At 37.0% G+C, this 15913-nt stretch overlaps 1 protein-coding gene across 2 annotated transcripts in view; it reads left to right on the plus strand.

Moving 5' to 3' along the window:
• pcxb (pyruvate carboxylase b) overlaps positions 1 to 15913 on the plus strand; it is a 383732-nt gene that overhangs the window by 175982 nt on the left and 191837 nt on the right. For both annotated transcript variants that reach the window (XM_038274777.1, XM_038274778.1), the window contains exon 12: positions 13489 to 13671. In XM_038274777.1, the coding sequence (XP_038130705.1) occupies positions 13489 to 13671 (183 nt within the window). The remainder of the gene's footprint in view (positions 1 to 13488; positions 13672 to 15913) is intronic.

Below are 15913 nucleotides of genomic sequence, written 5' to 3' on the forward strand. Positions count from 1 at the left end.
AATAAAAGACTCTGGGAGCTTTGACACAAGTGCGTGGATTTTCCTATTTTCTCCTGTAAAAAGCGAACATGAGGCCTGTTCAGCACCACGGCTAGTTCCACTGTTGGGAACCTAGCAAAGCTAAAACATGCTTTGGCGATATATTGTGATATTTGGCTGCCCAATATAACATAAATCTTTTAGTTCCTAATATAGATGGGAAAGAAATAAAACATTTTTATTTTTTATTTTTTTTTTACCACCTAGAACAATGAGGAAAAAATAGCTACCTCTGCACCACCACTCTGGTAGATTGTGCCAACATGAGGAGCCCATTTGCTGGATAAAATATCGCACTATATAATACCACGATATCGTGATATCGTATCTTGACCTAAGTATTGTGTGATATTGTATTGGACAAACTTTATTGTCATTTTGTATAGTGTATACAGAACGAAATTTCGTTTTGTATTGTATTGCAACACACATGCCAATATTCACCCCTACTCTTAACTAAAGTAAAGCTTACTCCACAGCAGCAGCTCACAGATGTGCTGTAAAAAAAAAAAAAAGTCACTATTAAATGGTATTCACTGCAATAATTCCTGCATATACCCTGTTAAAAGTTTTAACAATTTATATTTTTTCCATCTTTTTTTTTTTAACTGAAGGCCAAAGTTGATCCTTTTCTCTTAAAGCAGTGAGACATCACAGGTGTATAGCCCTTCAGTTTCCAAAGGGAAGTGCTGTAAGATGTTTTTGGAGTATACATGAATTAAATCAGGCATCCCCAAAGTCGGTCCTCGAGGCCCGCTGTCCTGCAGGTTTTAGAGGTTTCTCTGCTTTAGAACAGAGGATACTGATGACTGTAGTTCAGCAAAAGCCTGTTTATAAACTATCAATGTAAATTTGCTGTGCTGGAGCAGAGAAACCTCTAAAACCTGCAGGACAGCGGCCCTCGAGAACAGACTTTAGGGATGCCTGAATTAAATGCACAGATGCCCCTACACAACGATAGGCATACATTGTAACTGTATCCAACACTATTCTACATCTTTGATGGGTTAAAGCAAGCAAGGAATATTCCTCCAAATGTAATGAACAAATTTGATTTACAGTGTATAAAAAAACTATCCCTGGCTGCAAAGCCAATCTCCATATTGAGTCTGAAACAATAGACTCCTTTCACACAGGCTGTCCTCTGTATATGATGTGAAATTAATTACATTTACTGAAGGGAAACTGACAGAGGGCCATAAAATACATTACGGGTTTGTGTGGATGTATTCCTCTACTTAAAGCAGGCATCAAGGTTTTTCTTCTTGCATGTATATTCAGGTTAATGCACTGGTTTCAAAGTATTTGTTTTGTCGTGTAATGTATGAGGATAGTAGGTTGCAGAGTTCAGTGTCGTTACTCACTTTTAATGGCTAGCTCTATTTAGTCTGCTCCCTCAGCTGCACAAAAAGATGCGATTGGTTTCTTTCAGCTCTCCTGCCTTCACATTTGCTGTAGTTTTATAACATTGAGGTTCCTCTTTTATCACACATGCCAGATAAACCTGTTTAATAAATAATTTATATTAACCTTGTATCAACCATCTGCTTACATTAAGTCTGAAATTACAGAAACAGATGTTATAGCTACTGCTAACAAACTTTTGTAATGGCTTGAACTTGACCAACTCGAATTTGACATTCCTGCTGCATATTCCAGAAGCATTTTTATATTTGCTAACGACATTTTATGATTTAAATCTAAAAACTAAAGTCTGGAAGTGGATGGATTATTAATGGCCATGCAACATATCTATACATTAAGCCTTAGCAGAGATGCTGCTTGTGAGACACAAAGATGTCTTTAATTCACCTAAAGGATAATGGTTAGAATTGTCTTAAACTTGTATGCCCTCAGTTGTTAGCTAATATCCCTTATCAGATGCCAGGTGATTTTTGTCATTTAGTTTTGTGTGCTGTACTTTCCAGGCCCTTTTTTCTTTTGTAGGTGTGTGAAGTTTTTTAAAGTTCAGAACCCACTTCCTGCAGCATCTATGAGACAGATCCTAGGCAGAGGGCTGGGACACTGAGGGGGTGTTTTTTTTCTTCTTCCTCCTGTCTATCAAATCCAGGAGATTACAGCAGATCCTAGAACATCTACACCACTCCTAGACTTACTTGCTTCAGCAATAGTAGAGAACAATAAAATAGAAATATTCTCTTTTGCTCCACAGTGGGGAGTTTTAGGGTTACCTGCAGCAAGATGCAGGTAGCAAATATATGAAATTAGATGCATGGCAGAGTTTTCTAGGCCAAAGCCACAGATGGGACAAAGATCACACTGCTCTATTACACATTTGCCCAAAGTATTCCTGATGACCCACAAGAATTAAGAAATATTCAGGTCTGGGAGTTTTACCTGGAGCAGTGGGTAGAGGATGTACCAAGTACAGAGGCCAGCAGTTGCTGGTCTGACTTATGGCCAGGACCATTTACTGACCTAGATGGTTTGTGCCTCCAGCTCACTGATGGCCTTGGGCTGCTTTGCTGCTTCAGGCCTTGGACGACTTTACATAATGAGGGAACCAGGAATTCTGCTCTATCAGGAAAGACTGAAGAAGTGTGTTCAGTTTGGGGGGTTAACTTAGTGCACAGTTGGGTTCTGCTACAAGAGGATGACCCAAAGCTCAACAGGTATGTAGGAGCGAGATTGTCAAAGTACTTAGAGATGTATAACTTGTAGCTGAGTGCAGTCAGCGTTCAACCAACTTTCCAAAGATCAGTGTTTTGTTTGTCTCCACATTGATGTAAAGCATTGATCTCTAGGTTTGCTCCCCATGGAAGCCTGAACAGCTGGTCAGTCTATAGGGGAATTACATTTACAGAGGATTTAGATTGATTTGCTTTGGTAAATTAATTTGGAAATCTTTTCCATCTTGGGTCATCTTTTCCTGATATTTATTGAAGCTTGAGGGTGGGAAAACAGTATTCTAAGGATAATATATTGGAATACAGACATTGTAATGCTTGCTGTGACAAATTATGTTGCAGAAAATTCATCTGTTGACTTTCTTTTTGGCTTCTGTTTGAAGTAGGGATGCACGATATTGGGATTTTGGCCGATATCCGATATGCCGATATTTTAAAACTCATGTAGCCGATAACCGATATCGATACCGACGTTTAAGCTGGACAAAAATAAGTAGTCATTGAAAATAGCAGTTTTGTTATCCATTTCTGACACTTTGAAAAATAATATACTCAATTATATTTTAATATGCTGATATCGAATTGATTTTTAAAAACGCGGTATCGATCTATTTTACTTTCAAAATCTCATTAAATTTCATCATTCTGTTACAAACTCTCATGATATTTTGCAAATTCTTGTGAGATTTTGTTAGTAAAATAGATCGATACCGCGTCAATATATCAACATTTAAAAATATGGCAAAGTTTCGTGGATTTTCGGGGGATTTCGTAGCATAACGATGACATATAGCAATATTTCATTAGTAAAAGAGATTGATTTGGTGTTTTTAAATGGCAATATATCAGCATATGAAGATATTGAAATATTTTAATGTATCAATATTTTTTCCCTCATCTTTAGAAGTTTTTTTTAGACTTTAGAAACTCAGAAGCTGATCAAATATCGCGTTATATATCGGTGGGGTGGCCGATGTCTGATATTCAGTTTTAAGGGCGATACAGGCCGATACCGATAAGGGGCCGATTATATCGTGCATCCCTAGTTTGAAGTGTCCCTGAAATATAAGTTTGAAGGCACAAATGGCTCTACAGATAAACTTGTATTTTTGCATTTCTAATGCTAAAATCCTTTAACCTTCAATTTCAGTTGCTTTTTTATTAAAATACCTGCAGAAAATGTTTTGTTGGCTAAAACAATCACATGTAAACAAATGTACGTCTTTCTGTTCTGCCTGTCTCACTTCACTTTCCTAACGTCTCTTCTAACCTACAAGCACTTTCTGAGCTTTGATTCAGCCTCAGAGGTAGACTTATGGCACTTATATTCTCATCTCCCAGCCTCTCTGTGTGTCATTCTGTCTCTTCCTCCTTATTACTCTTTACTTCTCTGTAGCTCTCCTGCTCCATCTGCTCCTCTCCTCCTCTAATTGGTACAATATCAGTTGGAGCTCAGATAGCGCAGTCAGTTTTTGTCTGCTTTTTTTATTTTTCTCCCGATGCACAGCTTGCAAGGAATGTGATTTCATCTCGCAGCCGTTTTCTCTATACATTCACTTAAAACATGTGCTGTCTGTTACTATATTAGTAGTTCTGACAAACTGCAGAAAGTGAAAGTTGGTAGCAGCAGGAGAAGCAGTTTGGTAGAAGTCTTTGGAAGGAAAAAGAATTTGGCAGCCTGGGAAAGAAATGGATAGAATTTGAAGATAAATGGTTGAGAAGGTGTTTGGAGCATATTTTCACTCAGCCACAAAAATACTGAATTCAGTTTAATTGGCTCAAAACGAGACAATCATGATACCTCATTTTCCACACTTTGTTTAAATTGTGTGGTAGAATTTCAACGCCACAGTTTTGATGAAAGTAAAACTGTCAGTTTGATTTTAAACTGTAAATGATTTGCTTATTCAATGATTCTAAACCATCTTGTCTCAAGCATTTAAACCCAGCTATTTTCGGTAGTTTAAAAAGCAAATCGGCATGAATTGACTGCAGGTCCTGTCTTGCATTTTCTAGAGGAATTGAGTAAAGGTAGCATCGGTGTGCTGTATTTAAAGTGCGTTTAATAAAACAGCTGTTCCTATCATCTCTATAAAAGCAAGAGTTTTAGCACTGTGCTGCTCTGGAGGATACAGATGCTAAGACAAAACCAAGAAGAGAAGAACTCAACAATGACCCTTAGACTGATTACTGACTTTGGGTCTTGAAGCTGTTGGGATGTTTCCAAACCATTTGGAATCCATGGTGCTATTGTTGAAGGTATTCATAGGTGGATAATTAACAATGAAACCGATCTTCCCCATAATTTTAACTGCAATATTTTAACATGCATAACTCAGGAAAATGTGAAAAAAAGCAACAAGAGCTCTGTTTGGACATCAGAGGTCTCCGTAGGCATGTTAAACATTTAAGTTGCAAACAGATTAGTAAATACTGCAGATGGGACTCTTTTTGGAAGTATTGTCAAGAGAAAGATCCTTCAGAGTAATGCAGCTCAATCCATGGCACTTCTGAGCAGTTTCCTTTGGAAAGATGAGGCCAAACTGGATTTCTTTGACATACTGGTGGAGAGTTGCGGTTACGTATGCTTTAGACTGTTTTCTGATGCTCATAATGCTTGATCATTAGATGACTTTAAATACGGCCTTTTAGTTTTTATTTAGCTTTCTAAAACGGGCAAAGCATCTGGGCAGATGTTATTGGGAAATATATCTACACTAATATGTTGGGACTTTATCAACCCTCCTGATTGTTTTTTTTTTTTATTCTTTCCCTAAGCCTTTTAGCTTACCTCTAAACATAATCAGCTGTGAGCATCGAGGGCAGAAAACCCCTATCCAATATTTCTGATAGTTTTTGCCATGCATTGAGCTATCACATTCTTCCAGATAACACCTACAAGCAGTCTTATGTTGTAGCAATAATACCGAAATGACTTGTGTAAACACTGTCATCCAGTATGTTCATATCTCATCTGTAGCTTTTGCAGTAACATGGGGTTTATCAACAGAAACAAAATAAGAACGATGAAAGGCAGAATGTTTGGGTGTTTTGAGGATATGTGGGTTTTTACAGACTAGTTCCTGTTGTGGTAAAATTATTTCCATGCAAAAATGCAACAGAATAGAGATGCACGATATTGGGATTTTGGCCGATATCCGATATGCCGATATTTTAAAACTCATGTAGCCGATAACCGATATCGATACCGATGTTAAAGCTGGACAAAAATAAGTAGTCATTGAAAATAGCAGTTTTGTTATCCATTCTGACACTTTGAAAAATAATATACTCAAATATATTTTCATATGCTGATATCAAATCGATTTTTAAAAACGCGGTATCGATCTATTTTACTTTCAAAATCTTGTGAAATTTCATTGTTTTGTTACAAACTCTCGTGATATTTTGCAAATTCTTGTGAGATTTTGTTAGTAAAATAGATCGATACCGAGTCAATATATCAACATATAAAAATATGGCAAAAATGTGAATTTTCGGGGGATTTCGTAGCATAACGATGACGTATAGCAATATTTCATTAGTGAAAGAGATTGATATGGTGGTTTTAAATGGCAATATATCAGCATATGAAGATATTGTGATATTTTAATGTATCAATATTTTTTCCCTCGTCTTTAGAAGTTTTTTAAGTCTGTGAAAAAGAAGTTTTTTTGTTTGTTTTTTTAGACTTTAGAAACTCTTTACAGTAGCAGGGTGGCAACAGATCTGGAATAAAACCATAAAACCAAAGACACTAGTTTTCTACAGGGGTGCTATAAATTCAAAAGAGACGAATGGTAAAAACCAATCATGCAGATGCAAATTTATCACACTTTTATACTTAAATGAATGCCAACAACAAAAAACATAATAAAAACACTATAAAAACAAAACAATTTCTTGTACAGGTTTACTTTTTGTACATAAAAGTGGCCCTTTTGAGGCTTTGTGAAGGCAAATCTGTGTTTTGCACTGTCCAATATTGTTACAAACCTAAAAAAAATGTACCAGTTTAATAATGGAGAAGCTATTAGTCAGCTTTATATTTTTTTAATATATAAAAACTATTTTCTGAAAGTGTTAAAAAAATAAATAAAAATACTCTTATTTTCCATGTCCCAGATTTTTGATTCTTCTTTTTAAAAAGTGTTTTGTTTCAGTCCTACCCATCTTGATCTATGCTGGGTCAGATCCTGATGTTTGAAAAAGGAGGTGGGGAAAGCAGAATAAAGAATTAGCCTCGCTACGTGCAGTTAGCCGACTATTTCTATTGCAGAGGTGCTACTACGCGTGACAATTTTTAACAAGAGTCAATGGGCAAAGATATTTGCGCCCCAGGGCGGAAATATGTCACCAATCCGCCGAAAAATGGAATGGCGCTTTACTACGCGTTAACGGGTAGAGAAACATGAATTATTTTCAGTTGAAGTAAATGTGAAGACTGATACATTTTCTTTTATTTTAGTGAGTTTTAGGAATTTCCAATGAATCAAACTGTAAATATTCAGATCACTCCAAAAAAACAAAAAAGATTTCCATGGTAAATTTGTGACTGAATTTCTGTTATTCACCATAAACTCATAATAGAGCCCTGTGGCTGTGTCCAGGCTTCTGCCCATAGCCATATAGGTCACTATATAGTGGACACACCATTTTAAATGAGTGTCTCAACGTTTATTGGATGAAAAAGTAGGGGACTCAAAATTTCCCACAATGTACCTTGAAAAGTTGGTCACTAGATGAGTAGATATATATTCCAGAATTCTTAGCCAGAGCTCTCCTTGCAAAGGCCGAGTTGCGTGACAAATGGGAAGTGGAAACTAGTCATCTGTCCGAACTGATAGTAAACAGAGTTCCTTATACAGTGATTGAGGGGTTAGGACAGACGTTCAGACACAGCCTATATATCTCAACTATCATATAATTAGTCCCAACAGGAAAAAGAAAAACAAAAGAACATTTGTAATTTCTTCATTCATGCTGCAATTACTAGACACAAACTTAGAAAAAGAACATAAGACATAAATTAATATTCTATATGTAATGTGTTTTTTATATTGAGCCTTTTTGCTATGTCCTTTATCCCTTTTGAATAGTTACTTTATTGATTAAATGACACATACTCCTTAGTTTGATGAAAAATATCATGGGCTTGAAAAATGTATTATACTTTTCATAAAAACATCTGTCCCTTGGGATCCCTGTCATTTCACCCATCCACCACAGAATGTAAGTTGAAGCTACAGAGGATATTCAGTGACATTCGATGATCAAATGGCAGCAGCATGAACCGCTCCCACCTCCAACAATACAGAGGCCCTCATGGTATAAAAAAATTGACTCTGCAAGGTTCACATTAACTATCTTTTCAAGTGATGAAGAGGTTTGCTTACATGGATAATTTTATAAAGGGCATTTTGTCGCTATAGATGGATTTAATAGACATAGGCCCAACTTGATGCAGTCAAATTTTGAGTCGCATAATGGCAATCTCTACAGTCACTACTGCTGTAGCCCAAAGATGGCTGTCTCCAGAAATTTAAGAGCTAATAAACATACATTTGTGCAATGCATTTCAGTAAATTGTTACAATTATTGCATACTATAGCTCTGATTTTTAAGCTTTGTCTACTTCAAACCACATCAGTTGTCAAGTGACAGGAGAGCTCATGGCAGCATTTCATTTAAATGTACAAATGAGATATATGGTGTGTTTAGATAGATTTTATGCCAACCCGATATTGGAGATTAGCATGCTAATGTGTCGTGAGATTTTAAGAGATGCTAAATATTGTAATTTCCACAACTCATTTTGGTCATTAAATATATTTATATATACTGTTGTCATTTCATTATAACCACTATTAATATTTCTACACATTGTGATGAACTAGAACAAATGAAAATATTTCTAAAAATGTGCTGCATTTTCTGAGAAATTTGAGTTGGTTTTAGAATAGTTTTGTCTGTTCATTTACTCTGGAATGCCAATGTATAAATTAATATACTATCCCTCTGACTTCTGACCTCTGAATTCACATCTTTTGTTCATATTTTTCTCCCTCCACTCTGCTAAAAGTACTCTGGCGTGGTCCACGGAAATCCGCCAAGAATCCATAGCTCTTTTATTTTTATTTATTCCATAGACTGCAGTAGCAGTGAGTGATTTGTAAAGTATCCCATGCTGGAGCAACATTTTTCTCATTCAAAGTCACAGAAATATACTGTTGACCTGTGCAGCAGAGGGACTGAAGTGTTTGAGTGATATATTGGAAGTGTTCAGGAAACAGATGGGGGGGTTGTAGACTGCTAGTTTCTGACAGGAAATATAAAAAATGTGCTGTAAAGGGTAAAGCATGGCCAAGAGAAAGTTTACAGCTGGGGAGACTGATGCAGTGTGGAAAGATTAAAAGGATTTAATACTAAGCTGCAAAGTTTGTGTTGGGGTTTTGACTGATTAGAAGTTCTCCCCTCAGTCAGAACAAAGCAGGACAGGACAGAGATCCCAGCTCCAGAGTGTGAGTGACTGAGTCGAGCCGTATCAGTATGCGTATCAATACACCCCACTTAAATTATTTGTGCCTCTGACTCTCTGGAGTCTATAAAGAAAGAGGTAAGACAGAAGCAATGACATGGTGGGAGTGTAAGAGAAGAGAAGTGTGATTTTCTTGTTTGACAGTGCCCTGGGCTGAAAGAAGCCATCCCCTTGACTTGAATTATTAACACGGTACTTGACTTTCCCTTCAGTTTTTTGTCTGTAAAGTACCTGTTCTATTCTGAATGCAAGATCTTTAGCATTGCTGCCTTTCAGCAAGTCTTGGAAAATCAAAGTATTGAGGATTTGCTCTGGCACCATCTTTGTTCTTATGCCCCCAAACATTATTCACACATGTTGATATAAGCACACAATAGCTGTACCCTATTCCTTATTGGGCTGATGGAAATGCTAAAATGTTGTCTTTAATGAGCGCAAACATCTAATTTGGAGAAAATTAATAACTCTCCTGTAATCCATAGGGTGATACTTTGTTTTTTCTTTTCCCCCACGATACTTTCCTGTAAAACAAATCCCATCTGTGTGTTCCCAATAACTGAGACTCTACTGTTATTGTTGTGAATTCTTGTCTAACTTCATATCCCATTTATATGTTTGCTCAGCGAAGTGCAGCGGGCAAACATCTGTCTTGCTGCACATTTCATTAGCCTTCTGACATGAGCACAACAGCACTGTCTTCACAAACAGTGTTGGTCCTCATTTCGGGGGATCTAGCCGTTTTCTCTATGAATATACTTTGCAAAAAAACAGGCTTTTATGGCTTCTTGTCTCTGGGTTTATTATTTTGAATACAGATGAGGTGCAGTTATTGTGAATTAGCTGCTTTCTTTAGACACCATGTAATATTCTTTTGTGTTTTTTTCAGTTTTTCTGTTAAAGATGTATTGAAAAAGTTGAATTTTAGCTTAAAAGTACAAAGGATCGATTAAAACCTATCTCCATCTGTCTATATGTCTCTGTATCCATGTATCTCTAGCTTATTTTGATTAGTGCAGCCAAATAGTGGATTTAGGAAAAATGTTATAGCAGACAAATTTTTTTTTTTTGTCAAAGTAAATTTTAAAGCAAAGCCTTTATGGGTCATGCGATCTTGGGTGAGACTGATGTCCAGCTCTTATCCACTACTTCTATAAAGGAGGCTAGCTAATTAAAAAGCTGGGTGTTTAGATGCTGCATCATATATTTGAAGTTTAGGGGAAGGAAAAAATGCAAAAGCAAAAGGAATCTACAGCCATGTGAGGCAAAACTCGTTTGAGTGGAAGGGCTTGTGGAGACTTATAGAATGTGGACTATAGTATTATACTCGGCTTGAACCAATGCATGCATGCAAACTAATTCATTGTTTGGATAATTACTTATTGTTTGTGTTGAGCAATGCTGAAGCAGAAATGACATCAAATTCATCAGTTAATGGCTTAAAGTGGTTTCCTTTACATATGAAAGAAATGTCTCTTTTTCTAACTGGAATTAAACCTAACTTTATATCTGAGACGGTCACCTGCTGCAGGTGTAAATTTAAGAGCTTTTTAAAAACATTTTATTTACCTTAAATCTTCAACATATTCGTGCATATTTTGCTGTTTCAGAAAACGTAGTGTCATGTTGCAGAACTGACTTAAAGCTAATTAGCAATGATTTGTTTAATTTCTTGAGGCTTTGGATAAGTTTATCATAGACCTCCTTTGAGGGTCAACCATTTCTTCTCACCAACACGAGTCAAAGAGCTGCTTCACTTTCACTTTAGGCAAAGTTTTATGTTCTTCCTTCACCTTTAATGATGCAGACTGAGCAGCAGGAGCAGAAAGCCTGGGTTTCAGTGAAGCACTTCTTCTGCTTTGGTCTGTTGCTGTTTACCCTGCAGTGTTAAAGAGATGGGCAGAGGTCATTTTACTGTTTAGCCTGTTAATTTCAGGCAGACATCTAATGAGAAGCGACGTTAGTAAGCAGTAGAAAAATAAACAGCACTGAACCTCAGATAGTAAAAAATCTGTTGGCAAATTATTGTCAATTTAAATAGGTTGTATATTTTGAGGTGAATAGGGAAAGAAAATATTGTACATGACTTCCTTCATTAGGTCAATTTTTTTAACTCTCTCAATATGTTAGTTTTTAGTCTTCCAAATGGCTGAATTGCTTAGTAAAATAGTTAAACTTGTCTGTCGTCAGATTATTGTATTTAATAAAGAATATTACCTAATCATACACTATCTCTTCCTTTGCAAATCAGCAGAAATGGAAATTCTTCTTAGAAGAGCAAACATGATAGCAATAAGAGAACATGTCATTGCTTCACAGTGAAAAACACTTTTATTTTGTATTTTAGTTGAAACCTGAAAGGCTCAACGTTTAACTTAATGTTTGGATCATTTATGCAAGGTGTGGGTGTGTTATTCCTGGTGGGGTTACCCTTCTCCACAGAGCACAGTGCATGAGAAAAACTCTGTTCCAAGGGCATATTTATATTGTTTGCCTTTTACTTGGTTTGGGTAGCAGGCTAGAGGTTAGATGCTTTCATCACCATGTCACATTGTGGATTGCAGTCGTTGGCCTATAAGCTTAAGAGGAAAAAATGAGGATGTGATGGAGTGTAAAAACCCTCTACAGCAGTAATGTAAGGGGTTACTTATTTTTGCATTTGACTTTTCAGTTTGAGTTTTTTCAGAGTTGGGAGATTGGTTCAATAAAAAAAAAAAAACAAAGCCCATACAAAATGTTGCTCATCATAATTCTCGGCAGCTCCCATTGTGTGGGGATATTTCCAGCATAACATCAGTGTGGCACAACGTTATAATTACAATTTCTACTCATCTTTCACCCCCACCCCCAGGTCTCCATATGTTAAAGTATTGGACAATCCCCATTTCTCTCAATCTCTGCTCTCCTGCCAAGTGCTGTGATGCAGCTACTTTCCCCCCTTGTTGCTCACCCATCTCCTGCAGGTTTTCCGCATTTTGCTCATTTCTCTGCTCATATTTCTGGCAGCCATTGTCTTCTAAATGGAGTTTGATTTAAAACAGATGTTTTCCTTCTTGCAGTGAACACATTAGCCCCCTTAAGAAGTTGATAATAATGTCAAGTGTCATGACAAACGCATCATGCTTTATTACGCAGCAGAGGAAAATTCAGTATTTTTATCTATTTTATAACATGAAATCACAAACTAAGTGAAGCAGAATAAATTACACTACTTCTATAAAATGACTGATCAGCTCTAGAGGCATCATCAGGCATCAATGTCTATTGACTTTATGGACACGGCAGATGACGTACCAACAAGCTTGGAGCTATGTCAGTTTTCTCACCAATTACCTAATTAATCCCAGGGGTTGCTTGCTCTGTCCATACAGCGCTGGTTCCAAACCTGGATAACACTTGTAGACACGACAGGAGGGAACAATTGGACCAGTTATCCTGGGTCAACTTTAATGTATGGGCAAGGATTTATTTTTATTTAACCAGCTTGTTGGTAAAGCACAACTTACAGGCTTGATATTACATTGCACTTTTTTTAAACTAAACAAACGTGATGCAGGATGAATAGAGAAAGGAATATATGAAGCCTTGTGTCGAGTATAAGGTCTGGGAAAAGCATATCATAATGGAAAAATCCCATAAGGGCTACTCCATTCTATAGTATAGGTTGTTTTTTGCTACCTTATTATTTATCGTTTAAAAAATCACTTCACATTGGGCTAGCACTGAGTGCGGGGACAACTAGCAAACCAAATCATTAAATACGCATATAAACTCTGATCGGCTGCAGTGTGTGTGCAGTTACTGATTCTGTGTCGCCTAAAATGATTCCAGAAGGATTTACGGCTAGAATCGATGGATTCAGTGTGAAAAAATACATAAATCTTAAAATTAGAGGTCTTGTAACATTGTTGGGTATTGCTAGCTTCCTTCCGTACTCCTCAGACAGGTACAAACTTTTAAAACACAGTACAGAACTACATTTTTTCTAAGAACTAATAAGATATTGTGTAAATATGAAAATAGTCGATAACATTTAGGTTGGCTGGAGTGATGCTGACACAGTTGGTAAGAATATTCTACATCTTAGAGAACAGGTTTATGTCTATAGCCAGTTTCAGACACTGGGAGCTGATTACACATCTGATGGTCTTAAAGGAGAAAGCCGTTTGTCTGTTGACCACTCATGCATTCACGAGTGTATGTTTAGATGAGCTGTATCTGATTGGCAGAGCAATTAATCCCTGCCATGTTGTCTCCCTCTGACAGGTCTTTAGGAGTGGAGAAGGCATGGGTATCCGTCTGGACAGCGCCTCAGCCTTCCAGGGGGCTGTCATCTCCCCTCACTATGACTCACTCCTAGTGAAAGTGATCGCCAGCGGAAAGGACCTGAACACAGCTGCTTCCAAGATGAGCCGAGCCCTTGCAGAGTTCAGAGTGCGAGGAGTCAAGGTAAGTTGTGCATCTGTTGCTGCACTCTGGGGTTTTGTGCTTTTATCCGCATTGCGTGCTGTTGACTGAACAGGAAATGAAGAGAAGTTATCTTAAACATGATTTTTGGCAGATTTATAAAAGGCTCTGTACTTATTGATTTCAATTGTTTGGTCGTTTGTGACTTTCTATAAAGGCAAGACTTAACAGCCTTTAGTAATGCATAGTTACCAGCCTTGGAACATTTAGAACCACTAAAGATTTTTAATCCCCTAGTAGCTCATTTCAATTACCTTTAACTTGGTATTTTAGAGACCTTGAAGCTTGAGTAAGGCTCAGCCATTTTTGTTTTGTTTTGAGCCTGTTATAATTGTTTAAGTGCACCTTTAGGTAATATACGGATCTAAAATGAAACATTTTATCGACTTGTTTGATGGCCGACAGCCAGCAGTTTTCCTCTGGGGGGGAATTAGATTTGACATTTTTTTTACTGTTTATCACCTGCTGTACAGCCCATGTCCATTCACCTGCATGTCTGTCATCATATCTGTATTTGCACATGCTGTGAACCTTTTGTCTGTGTGCACAGAATGAGCAGAATGTGTGTAAAGAAGTTAAATGTCATGAAGAACCAGAGAGAACAGAGATGAGGTGATGGACAGGAAAGACATGGGAAAACATAAAACAGGAGGGCAAAGATGGACTGATAAAGGAGCAGGGAGGGAAGCTTTAACAAGGGCAAGTTTGGTGGAGAGAATGTACCTCTCTACATGAGAGAGGTAGAAATCTTCAGTATTATTTGAATATTAAAAGACTATAAACCAACTTTGTTGGCCTTTGAGTAATTGCAGCCTAAAATTTCTATTTTCATATAATTTGGACTAAAAGATTATCTTCAAAGGCCGCCTTATGGTGGAGCCTAAACTGGACTTTAAATCAAAAGGAAGGGAGCTGTTTTTAGAACTTGATGCAACATTAAAGTGAATATTTCCACCATTTTAGTAACATTACAGGGACCAGGGGCCCTCGAAATATGACAATGAAATGTCAAATGCTGTATATTGACCTGAAAAATCCTTTGATACATCTCCAATTAAGCCGATACTTGAGTCAAAGCTTAGTGTTTCCTTAATTGCTCCTTTGGATTATTGGATTAGTTTTAAAGGGAACTCATTATGCTCCATTTTACACAGGTTGGGATAGATCTGCAGACTGTAAAAAAAAATGTTTTTTAGTTATTTTTTTTTACACAAGCTCTTTCTCTGAAACTAGCTAAAAAGGCAAAACTAATGAGGTGAAATAATATCAGCTGTTTTGTGGCTCATTAACTTCTACATGTATGCTAATAAGCCGTAGCTTGCTGGTCCCCACACCTAGTGTCCACTTTCTCTTTGTACTCCTGAAAATACCCTCAAACAAATCTGCAATGTCACAACTGTACACAAAAAACAGCTGGATGAGCGGCAAAGACCCAAATGGAAGTACTAAAATAAAACAGAACTTTGAGTAATAAGTCCCCATTAACACATTTTTACACTGCTGATTAAAAAAACAATAATAAAACAGCAGGTTGGTCTTTAAGGTGCTGTGGCGCCATGTTTGCGTGGGTTTGGTGCATGGTGCTTTAGATCAAGGTTTCTTAACCTTGGTCGGTGTCCTTTGTTTTAGATAAATCACTGCTCCAACACACCTGATTCAAATGATTGAATTACCTCCTTAGCAGCCATTAGTTGTTCATTAATCATCTTGAATGCTTTAATCATCATGTATGGAATTCTTCACTTATGTTGCCATAAAGCAAAGCAGCTTGTTTTAACTAAAAGTAATGATTGACGGCCAACTATTCATTTGCCAGCATGCTTCTGATGTTCAGTGAGAGCAGTACAATCTGTGTTTAATCTCTAGCTTCATTATTGCCATTTGATAGATTTTTTTTTACAGCCTCTACATGCATCCTGTTTAGTTTTAAACCAGTTGTTTGCATCAAGGTTTTCTTTTCGGAGCTTTAGCCGTTCTGTTGAAACTACAACATTACCATCTATAAAACTCTTAATTTGCTTTGCTAAAGCTGATTTATGACTTGAAACAGCTGCATTAATTCCATAATCCAAGCTCTGAGGACACATTAATTTACATCCCAATTAAGCCCAAACATAAATCTCCACTAGTTGGGTGCAAATAAATCAACTGTGCACCCGCTCAATAAATTCTAGCGTCCCTTGTTTTTTCAGGTTTTATTAAAACAAAGGTGGGCAAAACCTGC

Source organism: Cyprinodon tularosa, unplaced genomic scaffold, assembly GCF_016077235.1.
Source record: "Cyprinodon tularosa strain WSP-4 unplaced genomic scaffold, ASM1607723v1 ctg93, whole genome shotgun sequence".
Lineage (NCBI taxonomy): Eukaryota > Metazoa > Chordata > Actinopteri > Cyprinodontiformes > Cyprinodontidae > Cyprinodon > Cyprinodon tularosa.